This window comes from Serinus canaria, chromosome 1A (assembly GCF_022539315.1).
Source record: "Serinus canaria isolate serCan28SL12 chromosome 1A, serCan2020, whole genome shotgun sequence".
NCBI classification, from domain to species: Eukaryota; Metazoa; Chordata; class Aves; order Passeriformes; family Fringillidae; genus Serinus; species Serinus canaria.
The window spans coordinates 66,726,103-66,745,433 of record NC_066314.1 but is presented as its reverse complement, the minus strand read 5'-3'; the positions used below and the strand labels follow the sequence as shown (position 1 = coordinate 66,745,433).

Here is a 19,331-nt window from a genome sequence, read left to right as displayed (position 1 = left end):
TTTCTGTCTGACCTCCTCAGCCTGCCCCATCCTCGAGGCATTTCTTCCTCTGCCTGTGCCCACTGCCCTCCTGCATGGTCAAGGAGTTTCTTGAACAAAGGGGACTCCACGGGCTCACCCTAAAGACATGCAAAGTCCTTTCCCTGCTGCTTCCCACTAATTCAGAAGTGTCACTAGAGCCCCTGCCATCTCCTTGCCCTTTTCACCACCTCATTTTTTTTTGCCCAGCCCTGGCTGAAATTGCTGCTGTGATGCTAACACAACGTGAGGATGGAGGGGGGCTGTACACACTGCAGACAAAACTGATGATGAGGATCCAGGGAATTGCAATTGGTTGCCTTTGTGTTTCCAGATTGCTCAGGAGATAAGGCTCTGTCTTTTCTGAAATAAGTTAATTGTCCTGTGTCCTTTCACAGGTTTCAGTAATCTTTCTTTCTGGCTATCTCTGTTAGCAGTGGGATTTTTTGGAAAGGAGAAATAAAGACCATCTTAGCCAGTCTTAAAAGAGCAGCTTTAAGGAGGCAGATTATGCTTACAGTTTAGGTGTACTCTTGTGTTTTTTTAATTCCTAGGTTGCATGAAATATGGTGAGAATAAACTGGTTATCTCTAAAGCTGTCAGATCTAGGTCCTTATTACAGCACCTTTCCCCATGGAGGCAGCAGCAAGTAGCCATGCTTATAATTCCTAGGTTTTAGGAATTGCCTCTGTTGTGCTCTTGGTCTAAATTATGCTCCTGGGTGCCCAATAAGTGGCATCATACCTGTCTATCACAGCTTTCCTTGGCAGTCTCCCCTGTAAGCACTGAGCAGACCCTTCTTGCTGGAGACCTGGCAGGTTCCCTCACAGATGGGGTGGCTCTGGGACAGGACAGCCCCTGCACTGCCAGGACATCTCCCCAGCAGTGCCCCAGAGCGCACAAGACATGGGAAGAGCTGCAGTGACAGCACATAGTTCCATTCCCTTGCTCTTCCCTCTGCTTAAGTGAGCTGGAGGTGTGTGATGTACATAAAGATGCTGTGGATGTCATCACAGTGCATGGTTTGGGTTTTTAAAAGTTAGCCTTCTGCTTCTCTCTAATTTGTAGGCACTCGTAGCTTCAGGTGCATTGCTCCTTTCAACAGCCACAAGCTCACAGTTGGATCAGTTGTTTTTACTTGGTCAAAGTCCTTTGAGTTATGGCCACTGATCTCCACATCCTGAATTATGAGGTGGAGAAGAGAAAATACAAAGATGGAAGGTCATAAAGTCAGAGCAGTTGTTTCAACACAAAGACAATACTCAGCTAGCAATGATAAATTCATCCCTCTCCCTAAGAACCTCCTTCTCAACAGGATTTTCTTCCTTCCCTTGGGTAGAAGTACAAAGATGTGGAGCCAACCCTGAAAATCAAGGAGGTGGATGGCTTGGAGCTGGTGAAGAAGTTCTCGGAGCAGATGGAGAGCATGCTCCGCAGGAAGGTGGAAGCTGTTGAGGTATGACCACGGCCTTTGGGGCTTTGGGAGGGAATTTGGGTCCTGCCAGCCCTGGAGCAGCAGGCACAGGCCTCTGCCTGCACCAGGAGTGTGTGGGTGCAGGGGTTGTGTGAGGACTTCCCTGCCCAGGCAGGAGCCTGCTGGTGCAGCTGGTTGCTCACGCTGAGCTTTAAGCAGACACTGGTGGGAGGATGTGGGCGTTCAGACAAGGGGATGCTGGCTTCTCCCTCGGCTCAAATTAGAAAATAAGACAAAAACAAAGTCTAGGAATAAATATGAGGGAACGAGCACTCTTTTAGGAGACAAGCTGTTTAAAAAGGGGGAGAAGAAAGCCTCTCAAAAGTGAAAAAATCCAGTTCATCCTTCCATAATGCACTCTGGCTGCTGAAGACTAGGGGCTTGTTTCAGCTGTGTGTGTGGCTCAAGGGGAATTTCTGCACCTCCTGAGCACAGGCTGCAAGGAAGGTGCTTGGATTTCCAGCTGTGTACATGGGGAAGTGTGGAGGAGGTGGTAAGGGGTCTGTAGCTGTTGCAGTGTGGGAGATCAGAGCAGGTAATCATTCTGGCCCCCCTTGCTTCCTGCATCTAAGGATTTATCATATTCCTGTGTATTTACCTACTATGAAAAGCATATTTCTGTAGTCACAGAGCCTTGACTGTTTAAGGCTTCTAATGTGGAAAAGTCATCCAGAAACACATCATTTGAATCTCCAAGTGAAATGTGGGCATATTTAGTCCCAGAGCTTTGGCCAATAACATTAAATTCTTAGCCAGACTTCTCCAGTGTTTGAATTGCCTTATCCTTTGTGAGGGAGCAAAATGTAGTTTTGTTGAGACTGTTGCTGATTGTGCAACCTTGAAAACATGTACGTGTTTAGTTGGATCCCTTCCCAGTCTGTACCATTTGAGAATTAGTGCCCTGAAGCATCATACTGGAGAAAACTGGCTGATTTTATTGCCTTCCATAAATGGTAAGAGCTTATAAACGGCCACAGCATCGCTGAGCCCTTTACAAAATCCAGTCATGGTCTTTGTCTCAGTAACAATGCCAGACTGAGACTCCCACAAGGCCTTTTCCTTTGATGAGATACTGACATCAAGCTGGGGCTGAAATGTCTTTCCCATGGTTTTTTGGAAGGGTTCATGGAAAATGAAATTAAATCTGTCTGTTGTTTCTCTAAATGGACCTGTTTCTGTTTGTATATGTCCTGCGATATCTAAAATTGCTCTGCGGTTTAGCAGGGACTCTGGAGTAAGTAGGTGTGAATACACTTGGCAATAAATAGCTGCAAATAATGTACCTTCCAAGCTGTAAAATTGTAGCACAGAATGACAGGTCAGCAGGAGAGGAGGGAAGTTTATAATCCCAGACGTGGTAGTGGTGAAGAAGGCAATTGCTGATACAGCTGGAAGAACTTCTGGAGGGCTTTGCCCCAGCACCCACTCACCTTCCTTTCTGTGTGCTTGCTTTAGAGGCTGGTGGAAGCAGCAGAAGATGCAGATCTGAACCATGAGTACAACTCCTCGCTGGAGGTGAGTTTATCCTGGTCAGTGACAAACATGGCACACATCCTCAGGGCAGCCAAAGAACGGGCACAGCCAGGAACTCACCCCCCAGGTTCCTGGGCTTAGGAATTGCCTTGTCTGCAGGACACTCAGAGACTGCTGCAAGTAGGAGACATCCTTGGCATATCCCAAACCTAGTAACACCAAAAAGATTTATCCCTGTGGCTCTGGGAAGACATTGAGCTGCATGATAGTATTGGCATTACTTTTACTGCACTGGCCAACACTGTCATTATGTGATGTTTTAGTGCAAATTAGCTGGCACTTTGTGGGTTACTTGACTGGAAAATGAGCTAAAAATTGAGTGTGAATGAACAATGAGGAGGATGCTGTTACAAATACTCACAGCAAACCGTTAATCCAAATGAACTGAGTTTCTCACCATCTTTCTTAACAGCTTCCATCATCTTTTCTGTACCAGACAGACACCCACTTGTCAGGACTTCCCTTAAGGTGAAAGTTTGGTGCTGTCTAAGCAATTTGGATAATTGGCTTTCTGTTAATAACTGTTTGTTGTGGCCAAGCTGTGGGATTATTGCTGGTGAGGGGAGCTGGAATGAAAAGGCTGTGGAAGGAAATTCTCTCTCCACAGTACAAGCACAGACAGCTCAGCAGAAGGACAGGCTACCCCTGCAAGTACGTGTCTCAGTGGTGGGAAAGATGAAAACACTCCTTGAAATCAAGCTAGTTACTAATTTATCTCACTTTTTATTTTTCCTTTTTTTTTTTAAAGAGTCCCATTAGCCATGTTAGTTGGGTTAACAGCATTCACAGTAAGGGGCTTGGGTGAGTTGAGGTACATGACTCTGTATTTGCACACTCCACTTGCACCCTCTGAGTGCTGCTGGTGCTTGAACACTAATCCTTATGTAACCTCTGGCTCAGATAAAGTCAGCAAAAGCATCTTAAAAACATAGGTTATCCAAGGACAAAGAATGCCCTGGATGTACTCAAGTGACTGTGAATGGTAAATCCCCAGTGACCTTCACGGGTGGGGGGCACACTGCATTGTCTTTGAGCACCTTCTGCTTGATCCTTTGCTCTCAATGAGTGCCTGCTACTTGGAGTGCCAGAATGAGGGGATAATCCCAGCTGGATGTCCAGCAGTGAACTCAGTAAGGGACAGCTGCAGAGACAGGCTGGGTGAGGTCAGCCCTGGTGTGTCCTGTGCTAAACCTGGAATCCAGACCCTGTAAAACACTTCACCTTTCCAGCTAATCCCCTAAGTACATCTGAGGGGCCACAGGAGGCTGCCACCCTGCCCCTGTGCTCTTCAGTGGCTCTTAAGCAATGCTCCTGGCATAGACAGTGCTTTCAGTCATGTGGGCATATGACAGCAACAAACTGGCCAGAAACCATCATTTGGGCAGCTTGACACTTCCAGTTGGTAATAGCTTGTTTGTGGCTCATTTTGATCCTCTTTGAAGCCCTGATTCTCCATATGTCCCCTCTTTGTTTTAAAGAGTGCTGGTAATAGTCTGTCCTATTCTCTCTTTGTCTTTCTCTTTTCCATTGTCTTCATCAACAGTTTGATTACTACAACTCTCTCCTGATTAATGATAAGGATGAAAATGACAATTATGTGGAGCTTGGGGATGAATTCATTCTGGAGCCAAATGAGCATTTCAATAACCTGCTGGTGAACACAACCTACAGTGATATCCAGCTGCCCACCAATGTCTACAACAAAGGTAATGGCCTCTACCTTCTCACTGCTGGCAGGCTGGTGTGGAATTGATCAGCAGCAATACTGGAAACAAGGATGGGAATAGAAAAAATAACTTACAGAGGGGGAAAAAAAAAAAAAAAGGCAGGGTTGGAAAGGTACTGTCCTAGGGGACAGTCCTGTCTGTGCTGTCACTGTGACAGGACTTAGGTACAATCTGCTCTTAGAAAACCTCTCATGGTGGACAGGCCTCCATCTCAGGGAGGCAGTGTGTTCTCCTACAGCTCCTCTACCCAACCAAAGGCACTGTGAGACAAACTGGGATAAGACTTTATTGGTAATTGTCACTCTGGATGAAGGGTTGGCTCTGTCACGGCCTTTAGTTGTCAAGAATCTCACTGGTGACTGTGCTCACAACTGCTGGTTTTTAGAGACACAGTAGAGGCAGTTCTATTTCTCCCATGATTTCAAATCAGTTCCATCTGCTCTGAGAGCCCCAGACCCTAAAGTCTTGCTCACAGCAGAGTTGGCTGTGGGTGGGTACAGCAGAACTGCACAAAGGAGGCTGCTGCCCTCTGCACAGTATGGAGAGAGGTGGTCAAACAGCAGAGAGGCACTGTCCAGCCAGCTGATTTCTTGCCCTACACCTCACCATGAACCAAGCAGCTCCTCTGGCTGTGGCTGCAGGATGAGCAGATGGAGCAGGAGGGCTGCTTCCATGTCCACAGCTCCTCCAGGGAGCAGTGTCCCACAGTGCTCACTCTTCCTCTTGCACATAGCAAGCATGGCTCTCCACAGCATTTCTTGCTCTACCTTCCTGCAGGACTTACTTTGGCCTCATCCCTGGGGAGTCACAATTCAGTTTTTCCCTCATTTTGACCAAAACTGCTTTTAGTAAAATGACTAAACAGGAAGAGGTAGGTGAAATCCCCACCCTTTTTGACACTAATACAGTTAATCCTACAATGGCCAGTTTCTCATGATTCACTGTTTCTACTGCTGCTGTTCTATTTGGCCTCCTGAGGCAGTGAGTCAACACAGACCCCAAATATACCCTGCCTCCTAGGAGTTCTTGGAATCTGCAGCTTCCTCTTGGTTCTGGTACAGACAGGTAATGCAATGGTTGGCTCTCACAATTAAGGGATGAATATTATGTGTATGTGTCTTGGTTTGAAAAGACGGGTGTCTGCTTACGGGAGGTAGGAATCTCCCCTGAAATGGAAAATGTAAACCCCCTCCCTCTGAATTATTATGATTTTAAAATTAAAAGGCTCTCAGGCAAAGATATGGGAGCAGGAATAACTGTTCTTTACTAGGAAAACTAAAAAAAACCAAATGTAATAGTACAAACAAAGAAAAAAAAACCACTGACAGAGTTAGAATATGACCTGACACCCTGTGGGTCAGAGTGGTGGCAGCAGTCCCATTGAATGGTGGCTGCAGCCCTCCTGCAGTGCCAGGTGTGATTCTGTTGGAGCAGGGATCCTGGAGAAGTAACCTCTTGGAGTTATCCTCTGGAGGTCCAGGGGTTGTGTAGATGGGCCTGGTCTTCTGGGAATGCAGTGGAAAAGGCTGCTGTGGTGTTATCAGTGCCAGATTATATCCAGGTAGGAATGCTTGGCTCCTCCCCTGAGCAGAGCACCTCCCCATGGGATGATAGAATTTTATCAGCCATGCAGGGACACTCACTGGCCTTGAACAGAAGAGATCTCCTGGAGGGAGGATGGGTTGTGGAAGAGATAAAGAAAGCTGCCCAATCAACAGAAGAGAACTGCTCCACCTCTGACAGATAGGAGTAGAATACCCCTATTTCCAACCTAAGACTGTATGATAAGTTTTATTGATGTATAGTTATGCTGTTGTGATTTGTTGTCCCCACAGTCCCCTTTGCCCCACCCCTTTATTGTTGTCACTGGATCACCTTGATAGCCAGGGCATTTGGGAAGAGAGCAGGCTTGTTCCTAGGAGGTGTGGCATGGCAACACCTCACCTCCAGTCAAGTTGCAGAAAGTGATCTTGTCAGGAAAATTAATTCAAAAAAGAAGACAGAGAAGTCCTTTTACTTTATTTGAATAAAGGGAGAGGCCATGGTGCATTCCACTGGGGTCTCTCAAATGTTTGGAGGACACAGCCTCCTTCTTATCCCAATTTCCCAGCCACATTTCCCTTCTCTCTTTCCCCATTGGCTGAGGTACTTGAGAGGTACAGATTTCCTGGAATGCCTGATACCAAAGATTTCCCTCTAATGTATGACCCTCCCTTTTCATTTTTAATTCTTATGGAATCCAGGGTCTTTCCCCATTGTTTCTTTCATCTGTCAAGATCCAGTTTCATATATCAGCAAACCTACAGTTTATTTGTAAAGACAAATATCTTTTTCCATTCATCAGTCAGTGGAATCCTTCCCATTGTTTCTTTCATTTCTCAGTGCTGGTTTTGTCTACCAGCTGACCCACAGTTTGTTTGTAAAGACAAATCCATCATTCCTTTCAATCCCCACCAATGGATGGCAAGGAAGAGTTCACTGATGGGCTTGGTGGAGGCCAGGGTTACCTAGTGCAGCACCAAAGGTATAAAAGGTGGAGGAGCCATTTTGTGGGTGAGCACATGGTGGTCCATGCTCCCAGTGCTGTCAATTTTTCCTTATTCACTCTTTTGTTGTACTTCGTTAAGGTTTAATAAACCTTTGAAATGTTAAAAGTGAGTGTTGTCTCTCACCATTCTGAGGAGATGGGGGCATGGTAGGACAGCCCAGGCTTTGTCAAGAGAAGAAAAAAAAGAGAACAAAGAAGAAAAGAAAGATTCAATGAGGAAAAGAGAGAGTGCAACTGTGTAAATCCTAGGGCTCCTCTTAGGTAGTTACACCCAGCATAAATTTAGACAGTCCTTGTAGAAAGGCTGTCAGTGATGCATCAGCCTACTGCTTCTCAAGAGCCACACATCCCCTGTCAGGCAGCAGTTAAACACTGCCTGCAGGCTGTGCCAGCTGTGCTCAGCACTGTGATGGCCTCTCTTGGCCTCTGAGAACATTATTCCAACCAGATGTAGGGCTCAAGGGCAGGCAAGAGAAATGGGGTTAATTGGACCAAGCTGAGATCACCTGCAGTGGCCAGTGGTGGCCTGGCCTCCAGGATTCACTTGAATGGGCAGGGGACACAGGATGCATCAATGTAAAACCTTTGGACAAGGTTGCATTCCTCCTGAAGCTGCCTTTGTTCCCATCCCTCTCCTCCATCAGGGATGGTGGATGTCCTCCCTTCTTTTACACAATTTTCTCCCCCACAGACCCTGCCATACTCAATGGAGTTTACATGTCAGAAGCCCTGAATCCTATTTTTGTGGACAACTTTGAAAGGGATCCCACACTGACCTGGCAGTACTTTGGCAGCTCCACTGGATTCTTCAGGCTGTACCCAGGTAAAAGAGTAGAGATTGGCTTTGCTCGTCCAGTGCCACACAAAAATCTTGCAGGACAGGGCCTGTGCCCTAGAAGAATCCAATCTGGGAAGTCTGGGGCCATCCCAGCCCTGAGAAAAAGGATTTTACAGTGAGCAAAATGGCCTGATAAAGCTGAAGGAATTATTCTGCAGGCATAAACCCTTTTCTCCCGTTAGAACCAGCCCCTCAGGCACACTGCTCATGCAACCCCAGAGGAGTCTGCTGGCAGGAGTCCTCCAAAAAGCTCTCAAAACACCATAGCAGGGCTCCCCTGTGGGTTTGAGTGGTGACCAAAGCCTCTCTGAGGACACACATGGCAGATGCAGCTGGCCAGCCTGACTGGCCATCCGCTCACCAGCTGTGAGTGGCACTTTAGGTCACAGCACAGGAGGGAGGTCCTGTGCTTGTAGGAGCCCTTGAGATGCTCTTCAGGTGCAGCCTGCCTGGTGGCCACTTGGTGAGATGGCTGCATGCCCTTGTTCTGTGTCCTGGCACGTGCTGGAGAAGGTGAAAGCAGAGATGGCTGTGAACAGAGCCTGTAGCAGGGAATCTGGGATGCATCCTAGTCGCTGCTGCTGCTTTTTTATGCTCTCAATCAAACTCTGGGAGAAAAAATCTGTTGAGAACTACATCAAAGTGAGAACTCAAAACTAAAAGCAGTTGCATTGCAGGTGAACAGACTATGCTTAAGTACATTTTTAAATAAACAGTTTACTCAGAACTGCCAAAGACCAAGCAGTTCTGCTTGTATTTCTGCAGGATGGCCGCGGCTGTGGCTGGCCAGCCTCCTGTGCTCCCTGGGGTAGCCAGGTCTCGGCAGGGAACAGCAGCAGTGCAGGTGCCTGGGGAGCAGCTGCCTGCCTGCTGTGAGTGCTGATTGCTCCTCTTGCTGCTCTCCTCAGGAATAAAGTGGTTACCAGATGAGAATGGAGTCATCTCCTTTGACTGCAGAAACCGTGGCTGGTGAGTTTTGGAGAGACTTGGCCAAAGCACCTTTCATCCTTCCTCTGTCCCCTTTTTTCCAGGTGACACCTTGGTGAGCTGCTGATCAGTAATTAATGTCCTGTGGTGCTCCTGCAAGAGATTGGGGGTGTGGTATTTTCTGAGACCCCCATTGTTGGAAGGAATGATGAATCTGACTCCATGTTCTTAGCAGGCTAATTTATTATTTTATGATACTATATAGTATTAAAGAATGCTATACTAAACTATACTAAAGAATACAGAAAGGATACAGACAGAAGGCTAAAAGAATAATGAAAACTCGTGACTCTCTCTTCAGAGTCTGACACAGCTTGACCCTGATTGGCCAGTAAGTTAAAACAACTCACATAAACCCAATGAAACAATCACCTGTTGGCTAAACAATCTTCAAACCACATTCCAAAGCAGCGGAACACAGGAGAAGCAAATAAGATAATTATTGTTTTCCTTTTTCTCTGAGGCTTCTCAGCTTCCCAGGAGAAAATCCTGGGCAAAGGGATTTTTCAGAAAATATGATGGTGACGGGGGAGTATATAAACAAAGGTAATAGCAGGTTGGGAAGCCCTGCCAGCAACAATTTTCTCTGTGGCATCTACCATGTGCCACATGGAAATTACACTTCTGTTGCTGGGAGGTGGTGGGGATATTTAAGTTTCAGAACTGTGGTGTGTTTACTCAGTCTGCTCAGCATGACTAAAGCAGACTTGAACAATTGTCACTCTTGGGTGTATGTCTGCAGTAGGCTCAGCCCTTCCCAGTGCAGGAAATGAAGTGCTGGAGCCAGCCTGTTCCAGCTGGACAGCTGTGGCCATGGTGCACGTGGTGCTGTGGTTGGCACAGTGACAGCAACATGCCCAGCATTCCCCCTCCCTGGCTCTCACCCTGCTTGCTCATGCTCTCTGTTGTGCAGGTACATCCAAGCAGCCACCTCTCCCAAGGACATTGTCATCATTGTGGATGTCAGTGGCAGCATGAAGGGCCTGAGGATGACCATTGCCAAGCACACCATTGTCACCATTCTGGATACTCTGGGAGAAAACGACTTTGTCAACATCATTGCAGTATGTCTGCCTCCATTCCAGTGCTGAGCTCTCTCCTGGTGCCTCACACCCCCTATTCCTTCCCCTCAGAAAATCACAGTAACCTCCCTACAGCAGTACTTTTACTGGATTGGGGAAATTCCCCAAAGGACCCTTGGGGAGGCAGTTTTGTGTGGTCAGCAGGGTGGCTGCCAGCTCGTTTCATCTCCTCCAAAGGTGTTGGCTGCATCTTTTTGCTTTCTTAGGGATGTGACTGCAACAGATAAGGGCTGCAGAGAGACATCTGAGCTTGCCCTAGCACTGAATTTGGGTCCAGCAGCAGCAGTGTAATCCTCAGGATAAAGTTTCCAGGCTAGAAAACTACCACCACGTGCCTTTTTGTGCACCAGCATCCTGCAAGGCTGCCCTTACAGTTCTGAGTCCATCACCTGGGCTTCATGGAGCTTGGTCAGGAAGCTTCAGTGGTACTCTCTTCCTTTTTGAGCCCTGGCAGGGTGAGGATGGGCTGGTTACCCACAGGGAACCAACACCAGTGACCACAGAAAGCAAAACTTCTTTCCATGACTCATAGCAACACTGGTGCCATGTTGAAGACTCCTTGCCTTCTAATTTTGAAAGCTGATTCAGGCACCATCTCCTCTTCCCCAGGCTTCTTTCTATGATAGCTTGCCAGGGCACTGAGATATAAATTCTGCTTTTTGTTGATAGCTTCTTATGTTAGCTAATTAGAAACTCCAGTGGCAACAATCCTGTCTTTATATGACTGGACAGATGGAAGAGTGAACAGTGTTGGCAGAAAAATCGAGGGGGAGTCATTAAGGAGTTTGAAATATCATCTGTTCTTCAAAAACAATCCCAGAAATACCATGTTTATATATATATATATATATATATATATACACATATATGTGTGTGTGTGTGTATATTCCTTTACTGCACTCACACCAAGAACCTGCTGGCTCAGAGACATTATAGCCTGACCTAAGTTCCTATTGATCAGCTGAGCATCAGTGGCCTCTTAGGATTTGCACTCTCCTGAACCTTGCAGGAAAAGGTTCACAGGGGCCTTACCAAGCTTTTCCTCACATGTCAGAGCCTAGAATCATCCACTCCCCTAATGATCCCAGTCCAGTGGATGTGTGCTAACCTGCTTTGTTGTTGTTCAGCTGTGCACCAGTGGCTTCAAACTTCAGGTTACAAGGTTCAGCTGGGGACTCACAAAGTCTCCAGAAGTGAAAACTGTGTGCAGAAAATGCTAGAAGCAAGGTCAGGGATACATGTTCATAAAGTGGGTATAAAAACTTTGTGGTGTGAGTGGGGAAAAAAAAGTAACTTTGTGTGTGTAGATATGCACAGCCAGAACTCAGCAAAACACTGTAATTAATGCATTATTCAAGCAAACAGAAGAATCATCAAAATCCTAGTTTGCCATGATAACTATAAACAATTTTTGAGGGAAATAGGTATAAAATGGCATCATGTTCCATGCTGCTTTCTGAATATCCACCTAGGACATGAACCCATTTTGTGAATTTTCTCCCATAACCACCCCTTTCTTCTCCTTTTCTCTTTGCAGTACAATGATTATGTCCATTTTATTGAGCCCTGTTTTAAGGGTATCCTGGTCCAAGCAGACAGAGATAACAGAGAGGTGAGTACCAGGCCCCTCTCAGGGTAACTCAGGTAGCTCCCTTCAGGTAGGCAGAGCACTGGGTTGAGATGCTGTGAGATGAAACTCCAGGGACAAGGAACAATGTGTGCATTTCAGAAGCCAGCAGCATTTCAGGGCTTTGTGCTGGCTCTGTGGCTCACCCTGAATTACCCCAAGCTGCTGTGACACAGGGTCAGCTGGTGGGTGAGCAGCAGTCACAGCTTCCCTGGGTCCCCACTGCTGCACCACCAGCAGACCTAGCCCAGACTGCCTTATTAAAAACTGGGTGCAGAGGGCAGAAGGTCTCCATCTTAGACACTCCACATCCTCAGCCCTCAGAAAAAATAGTCAGTCCTTTCCTGGTGAATGAGTTCTCAGCCTGGCCTGATCCTTCATCAGGGTGGATTGCCAGCAAGCCCTCTCTGAGGAGGGGTTTTGCTGCTCTGATCCAGGAGGGTTCAGCAGCCCTGAGGTGGCCAGCCTGTGTCCAGCTGCTCCACCACCCTCCTGGCTGACTGGTATTTTTAGCTTTTTTCCCTGTTTTGTTTTTCTTCTTCTTTCAATTTTTTTTTTTTAGTTTGTATTACTGCATCCCTGTATACCTTCAGCAATCAGATTTCTTTCCCAGATTAGCCCTAGGCCACAGAGTATGACTACAGAGGGTGATGTCTTTGCAGGGATTCCCAAAGGATTCCCAAACACTATCTTGCAGAGAGGGTTTAATTTAAGCAGCTCAATGCTGCTTAAGTCCTAGACAAGCATTCAGTTTTTTTCTTTTTCCCTATCCTGTTGCTTTTGGGGTGTTTTATTTTTCCTCAAGGAAATTATCCAAACAGGATATTTTCTTTTTCCTGAAGGAGCAGATAAGGGCAAGTCACATTTCCAGTAGTTTTGCCCCTTCCATGATCTTATATGGATCCACAGTGGTTCACAGTCCAGAGACTGAGAAATGCAGTCCTGCTGGAGCTGCATGGGCACAGCCTTTTCTGGGCTACCCTTTTCTGCCCTGCTCAAAGGGAACACCCTGCCTGCAACTCAGTCCTGGTTTTTTTTCCCTTCTCTTTTTGCCAGCACTTCAAGCAGCTGGTGGAGGAACTGCAGGCAAAAGGAGTGGGGACTGTGAGCAAGGCTTTGACAGAGTCCTTCAAAATCCTGAGAGAGGTAAGAGTTGGTGCTAATGCTTCTGTGGGGCTCAGTGTCCCTGCCCAGCCCTGCATTCCTCTCCCCCAGTGACAGCACATCCCTCAGGCTGCTGCAATGGGGAGTGGGCAGGAGCTGATCTCATGGATCCCAAATTTGTCACAAGCAGTGTGCAGGGCTCACCCATCTCAGGGGAAGTGTTAGTTTGTGCATTATAGCCACAGCCAGTGGTCCCTGCTCAGGAAGGATTAGGAGCCAGCAAAGCTGTGGCCTCCTGAGTTTTCTTAATGAGCCCCACAACTGGGCATTGTCCAGGCACCTTTACAGATGGTGGTAATAAAATACAACTGATAGCTGAGGGCCGCAATTCTGGTTGTAAGTAATGTTATTAGAGAGCAGTGATGATAATGAAGACATGGAAGATTATTCTTCAGATTTATTTCAATGTCACTTTGCTGAGTATCAGTGCTCGGGGAAGAAGTCACAGGTACAGGAGAATAATACCTCTGAAAAGAAGCATAAATTATTCATTGCCTCATTGAATAGGAAATTCAGTAGCCTAGAGGAAAACATACAATTCTGTTTCTTAAGGAATGGCAACAAGAAAAAGGACCAAAAACCAGCTGAATACCCCCATCCCCTCATGGCACTGTTTATAGAGGGGTTGTGGATCACAGAATCATAGAAGGGCTTGGGTTGGAAGGGGTCTTAAAAGCTGAAACAAAATGCATCCTCCACTGAAATAGCTGAACCAAAAATACCTCCAGTGAGTGTTGCCCATGCACCCCAGTGGATTAATGTGACTTCACTGCAGTAGTAGAGAACAAACTCCTTGGTGGGTAAAGAATTTATTTCTTCTCTCTATTTAGCATTAAAAAATGCAGTCAGCAATTTCAGTAGTCATCACTTATCTTGGTTCTTGTTGCTTTTCTCTTGCTCAATGAGCTCTAAACAGCTCTGAGATTGCTCTTGGACAGTGCAGCACCCAGTGGTGATAGAACCTTCTGCTGTTACTCCCTCACAAGGTGAAGTACTCTGCCCTCATGCCTTTTGCTGTCACCTTGGATCTGGGGAGAAGGCTCAGGCATTGAGCACCTGCAGATGAGGAAAGGTGTCATGCTCTTCTGTGCCTAGGAAATGGGTGTTCACAAAATAATATCTTTGTTACCAAAGAAATATGTGAAACAGAATGCCTTAATATCAGCAGCTGGAGCCCCCCAGGCTCTGCAAGTACCACAGCTTAAGGTAAAAGGGTGTCCCCTGCCAAGTGGGGACATAGGGTTTAAGGGCTCTCTGAAATCATCTCCTCGAGTTTCTTAGACCTGTATTGGTAATAGCAGAGGAAAAAGGTTTTAGTCAGTGTGCCCCAAAACAAATCTGTGCAGTCACAGTCAGCAGAAGGGGGAACTTTGGTGGAATTGACTACCCCCTGCTCATCAGACAAAATTCCTACTCTCAGCTGTTCCTCAGGCTCTGCTGTTATTGCTCACGGGAGCACACGCAGGAGAATGAAAATTGCAGCATCACACTGATGAAACAGGCTTTGCTGATTACAAGAGACAACCAGTAATAATATCTGTAATGAAAGTGGCTGCAAAATTTCCCTGGTAATTTTCCTCAGTCCAATTGCTTACAGAATTAATAGCCCAGCAGAGACCCACTCAATGAGGAATGAGTAGCAAAGAGGGGTTGAAGAAGAGCACAAATCTCTCACTGTCTTTGTTCTCCTCCATTATCCTCTGGGGGAGACAGGGCATATTTTAATCCATGACACAATTTGCAGATCAGTTTCAGGAGAACAGCTAGCCAGAGACCCCCCTGTCCCTCTCTGCCATGCTCAATAAACCACTTGAACTCTCCATTTCAATTTAGCCACAAACCAAGTGGTTTCAATAAAATATGCATCCAAGGGAAGCCATGATCTTAAGCACACATTTATGAAGTGCTTCAAAATTCTCAGGTGTTAAGTGCTATCTTTTGAGGTCTTTTCCTATTTATTAAATTTTAATCTGTCTCACTGCTCTCTTCTCTTCCTTGTTTCAACAAGCTTGGCTTGCCTTGTTCTCTCCCCTTTTTCCTGCAGGATTTATACCCCATTGTTCTGCTTCCAGGCTGCCTCCCCTGGAACACCGTCCTCCCAACAGTGTGTGAGTGCTGCAGCTGAGAGCTATCAGGTGCTAAGCAGAGCAGAATAATTGCCTTCCCTGTTTTACACACTGTAGTCCTCTTAACAGGACCTAAGACAACAGCTATAGTTTTTTTCAGGCACTGTCACATTGTTAATTCCTATTCAGCTGATGTGTCTCTGCAGCATCCCTCCCCAGGCAGTATCCACCCTCCTCTTCTGTGTTCAAGCCACTGCCTCTGCTTTCCAATGTGCTTGTGTCCTCCTTTCTCAGGATAACACTCAGAGCAAGTATTTTGAAAGCTGTTGCTTTTCCCACCCTGTGGAGGACACAAAAAGCCAAATTTTGCTTTTCAAGGCCACATTGGAATGATATTTTCTCTTACCACCAGGCTGATATAATTATGCCTTGACTCACTGATTGATTTCAGAAATCACATAAACATTGAACTTAATTGAGTGGGTCATTCCAGAATGGCTACAGGTAGAGAAAAGGTGATGAAACTGGTAACAGACTGGATTTCAGTGAGACAAAATTCTGAGTAACTTGAGCAAACTGGTGCCATAAAAAGAATGAACCTGTGTGCTGATTTAAGTGAGCAAAGGTTTGTGGCCTCTCATGTGTCACTTGTGTGTATTCATTTACACATTCACAAGATGCATGTGTTACTGATTTTTCTAGCACCATGCCAGATGTTTAAGGCCAGTTTATCCATCCATTTTCTGTGTTGTCAGTTGATTCCCTCTTCATCCTTTGGGATCTTGTATAGTCCCAGTCAGATCTCAGCCCATGAGGCAAGAAGTTCAGCTACACCTTCTGCAATTCTTTCCCTTCATGCTGAGCACAGATCATTCAAATGCTTAAAATTTGTCTTTTCTTTAGCCCTGCCACTTTGTGACCCTGCCTCTAATTCATTCATTCTTTTCTTAGTTTCTTATCACTTCAGCAGGTACCCAGCCATTACAGTATTTTCCTTTTGATGGTAAAGGATGGAGGCTCTAAAGCATCTCTGCCTGGCCATCTCCCTCTGGTTTTTATAATCTGGCATTGTATTATTTTTACTACCTTTCTTGCTTCTTCTCTGAACACTTAGAAATTGTTTCTTGATTCCAGTCACATTTTTATGGACCTGAATTCTACAGCATATTTTTCAGGATATGCAAAGCTCAGACTTCCCTGTTTACCAGTTCCAGTTATCTTTCTTAATGCCCTTTCTCGTTTCTCCTTCACTGGCTTTGTTTTCTTGTCTGCTGCTGATTTTCTCCCCATGAGATGCTTTCCACCAAGTTTGAATTTTCAGTAGTTCTGGAGGCCATTCCAGAGGCAGGTCTGCATAATAAGGGGGTAGGAGGAGATGGAGTGGGGCTGCTCAGTCCCCTGGTCAGAGATGCACATAATCAGCACGCCTGCCTGCACATCTCTGGGCCATGCTGATGGTTCCTATTGCTTCACTGGGAGCTCTGTGCCAGCCTATAACTGCAGAGTAAAAGGCAATGAGCAAACAAGGGAGTACAGGAAACTGTGACCCTGAATTAATTAGATCATGCCTCTTAGTCCTGGCAATGTGACTAAAGTTACACAGCTCTGTGCCTCCTTCACTGACCCAGCTCTAGCCTGCATTTCTTCAGACATCTCTTCTGTGGACGTGTTATTCCTCATCTCCCCTTCTTTCATGCTCCTGAGACTTCAGTCAGAGCAGGGAATTATGCTCAGAGCTTGCTGCAAATGCTGTCAGATCATTTGCTACAGCTGCAGCCAGTCACAAAGGACCTAAAAACCAGGGATTACCTCTTGTTCATTTGTTTTCTAAATCTGTCTTTTTAATCTCCATTTCTATGACACTGATGATCTCATTTTCCCTGTTGAAAATATCATCTACTCCTGTAATTAGGAGATTGCTGGTTCTGACACAACATCCAATTTCTCAGTATCCCAGAATTATGAGTTCTGAAGTAAGCTCATGAAGAGATCTTAAGTAGTTTGATGAAATGGTGGGTGACCTTAATTAAGTGTTAATTTACTAATAATAAACAGACATATTGTAGATTGCAACAGTTTGGAATAAGCTGCTTTCATAACCACAGGGTTCCTGTATCTGTGATCTCTTTCTGACAGCATCTCCTGCACCCTGTGCCTCCCTGGTGGACACTCACACTGTCTGTTCTCCCTGCTAATCTGCACTCAGTTGATCTCTGTCCTAGAAATAGCTCACTTGAGGCTCTGGTTTTTTCCTACCTGCTGATCTTTTGCGAAATCCCATGAGGCTCTCACCTGCTTTTCTCCTTTGCTAAGAGCCTCCTTTGCTTGTTCCTGTTGTACACCCTCAGCCTTTACTGCCTGTCTGAATGTGCTGCAGTGGGGACATGACAGAGGAGGAGCATGTCCAAACACCTCATCCTGACTTGGTATTTCCCAGAGATGTTTCACCTGAGAGCAACTAGTTAGAAATGACCCTATTACAGCACCCTTCTGATCACTCCTGATCATCTGTCCTGCTTCTGCTCAGTGATATAAGCAGGGGCACAGCCAGAGAGGGTTTGTACCTGTGGTCATTCAGAAGCTGTGGAATCTATTTTTCCTGCAGTGTAGTTACAGGTACTCTGTGAAGTTGGAGGAGACAGGACTGATAACATAGATGGTGGCAGAAGGGGATGTTATGGTGATATTGGCAGTGAGCCTGGTAATTTCATAATAAGGGACAGTTGGAATGTAATTGTAGGAGTGGGGAAAGCTGGGCTTGGAACTGGCTTTAAGGTATTCATGGTCATGTTAATCTGCAGTGGAACCACAGGACCAGCCACGTTGGTAAAGGCATTTGTCTGTCATAACATAGCATTACCAAACCCTAAAGGAGTTGGGAATTGAACCCTAAAACATCTAAAAACTCCCACTTCATGGTTTGTGTTCTTGTTCTCCCATCCAGGGATTTCATTTTATGCAATTAATTGTGCCACTTGGATACCTTTTTTTCTCATAAGATAAAACTGTCCAGTTTAAAATTGCTGCTGTTTAATGTAACCTTAACCACCCTTCAGCTGGTCTCCTGTATACTCTTCATCTCATGCTATTGCCTCTCATTAATATTTGTTAGCAGGAGAGCTGTTGTCTCTCCTTCTTCCATATTTTTTTTGCTCTGCATCAGTTTCTGTATCCTCCTCTGTTGATCAGACTTTTCCTTCTCAGAGCATAGCAGCAATGAGAGGCAGGACAAGGAGAAGCACAGAGCTGGAAGCTGCAGCCAAGTGGCTGCTCATTTTTGTCCCTGGGATGTCCCCAGCTGCCTCTGCTGCTGGCTTTAGCACTGTGTTGGTGCTGCATGAGGCCCTCAGTTCTCTGGAGTAGGTACCTGAGGGCATGGGAAGCACATGGAGAAGGAGACAGGCAGCATTCCAAGGCTGGTTCTCCCTGGCTGGACAGGCAGGGTCTGGCTCACTTGTAGGAGCACATCTGTCCAATACCTCTGCAGGTGCCCTTGGGAGCATGGCACTGTTTGTACCAGAGTCCTGGTGCACTTCTGCTCTGCCTGAAGTATCTCTTATGCATAAATAACTGGTCATCTGTCATGTCAGTGTGTGGCCTCTCTATCTGGCATGTCCATTACCTTTCCCAGCTCCAATGGCAGTAGCCTTCTTTTTTCATATGCTCCTGCCTTTCTTTGCTATTCTTTGGCAGATTGATGGATTCACCCTGAAATAATGAGTCTGATTTCCCACTCCTCTCACATTTTCTGCCATAAAAAGTGACAGTTACTGCTGTCAAATCAGAATTGCCATGTTTATGGTCAATCTATAGTTGTTTTGCATAAACTAATGCAACTGTGCAAGATGTGAAGCAGCAGGGAATCACACCCTTCCTCCACAGCACTTATTTTTCTCCTCATTATTTTACTTCTGCAAAGCCTCCTGTGTCTGCATGTGCCAGGCAGGGCTGTATAAATAAAAAAATCTATATGCAGCATGCAAACACAATCTTCTTTCTGAACAGTGTGAGGTTTGCAAGTGGAAGTCAGGATGTGGCCCACTGTGAATAAACAGAGTGCAGTTCCTCAAAAACAGCCTGTGGTGGATAAGCAGTGCTCTCCCTCTCTGTTTGTAGTTCAGAGATGCTGGCCAAGGAGGTCTGTGTAACCAAGCCATCATGCTGATCACCGATGGAGCCGTGGAGGATTATGAAGCTGTGTTTGAAAAATACAACTGGCCCGATCGGAAGGTTTGGCTGGGAAGTGATAAATGGAAAGGGAGGGGGA

At 46.0% G+C, this 19,331-nt stretch overlaps 1 protein-coding gene across 1 annotated transcript in view; it reads left to right on the top strand.

Moving 5' to 3' along the window:
• Positions 1-19,331, top strand: part of CACNA2D4 (calcium voltage-gated channel auxiliary subunit alpha2delta 4) — a 122,145-nt gene that overhangs the window by 8,609 nt on the left and 94,205 nt on the right. The window contains exons 3-11 of the mRNA XM_050970051.1: positions 1,358-1,474; positions 2,948-3,007; positions 4,569-4,731; positions 7,992-8,123; positions 9,047-9,107; positions 10,039-10,189; positions 11,745-11,819; positions 12,891-12,980; positions 19,181-19,294. Coding sequence (XP_050826008.1) covers positions 1,358-1,474; positions 2,948-3,007; positions 4,569-4,731; positions 7,992-8,123; positions 9,047-9,107; positions 10,039-10,189; positions 11,745-11,819; positions 12,891-12,980; positions 19,181-19,294 — 963 coding nt within the window. The remainder of the gene's footprint in view (positions 1-1,357; positions 1,475-2,947; positions 3,008-4,568; positions 4,732-7,991; positions 8,124-9,046; positions 9,108-10,038; positions 10,190-11,744; positions 11,820-12,890; positions 12,981-19,180; positions 19,295-19,331) is intronic.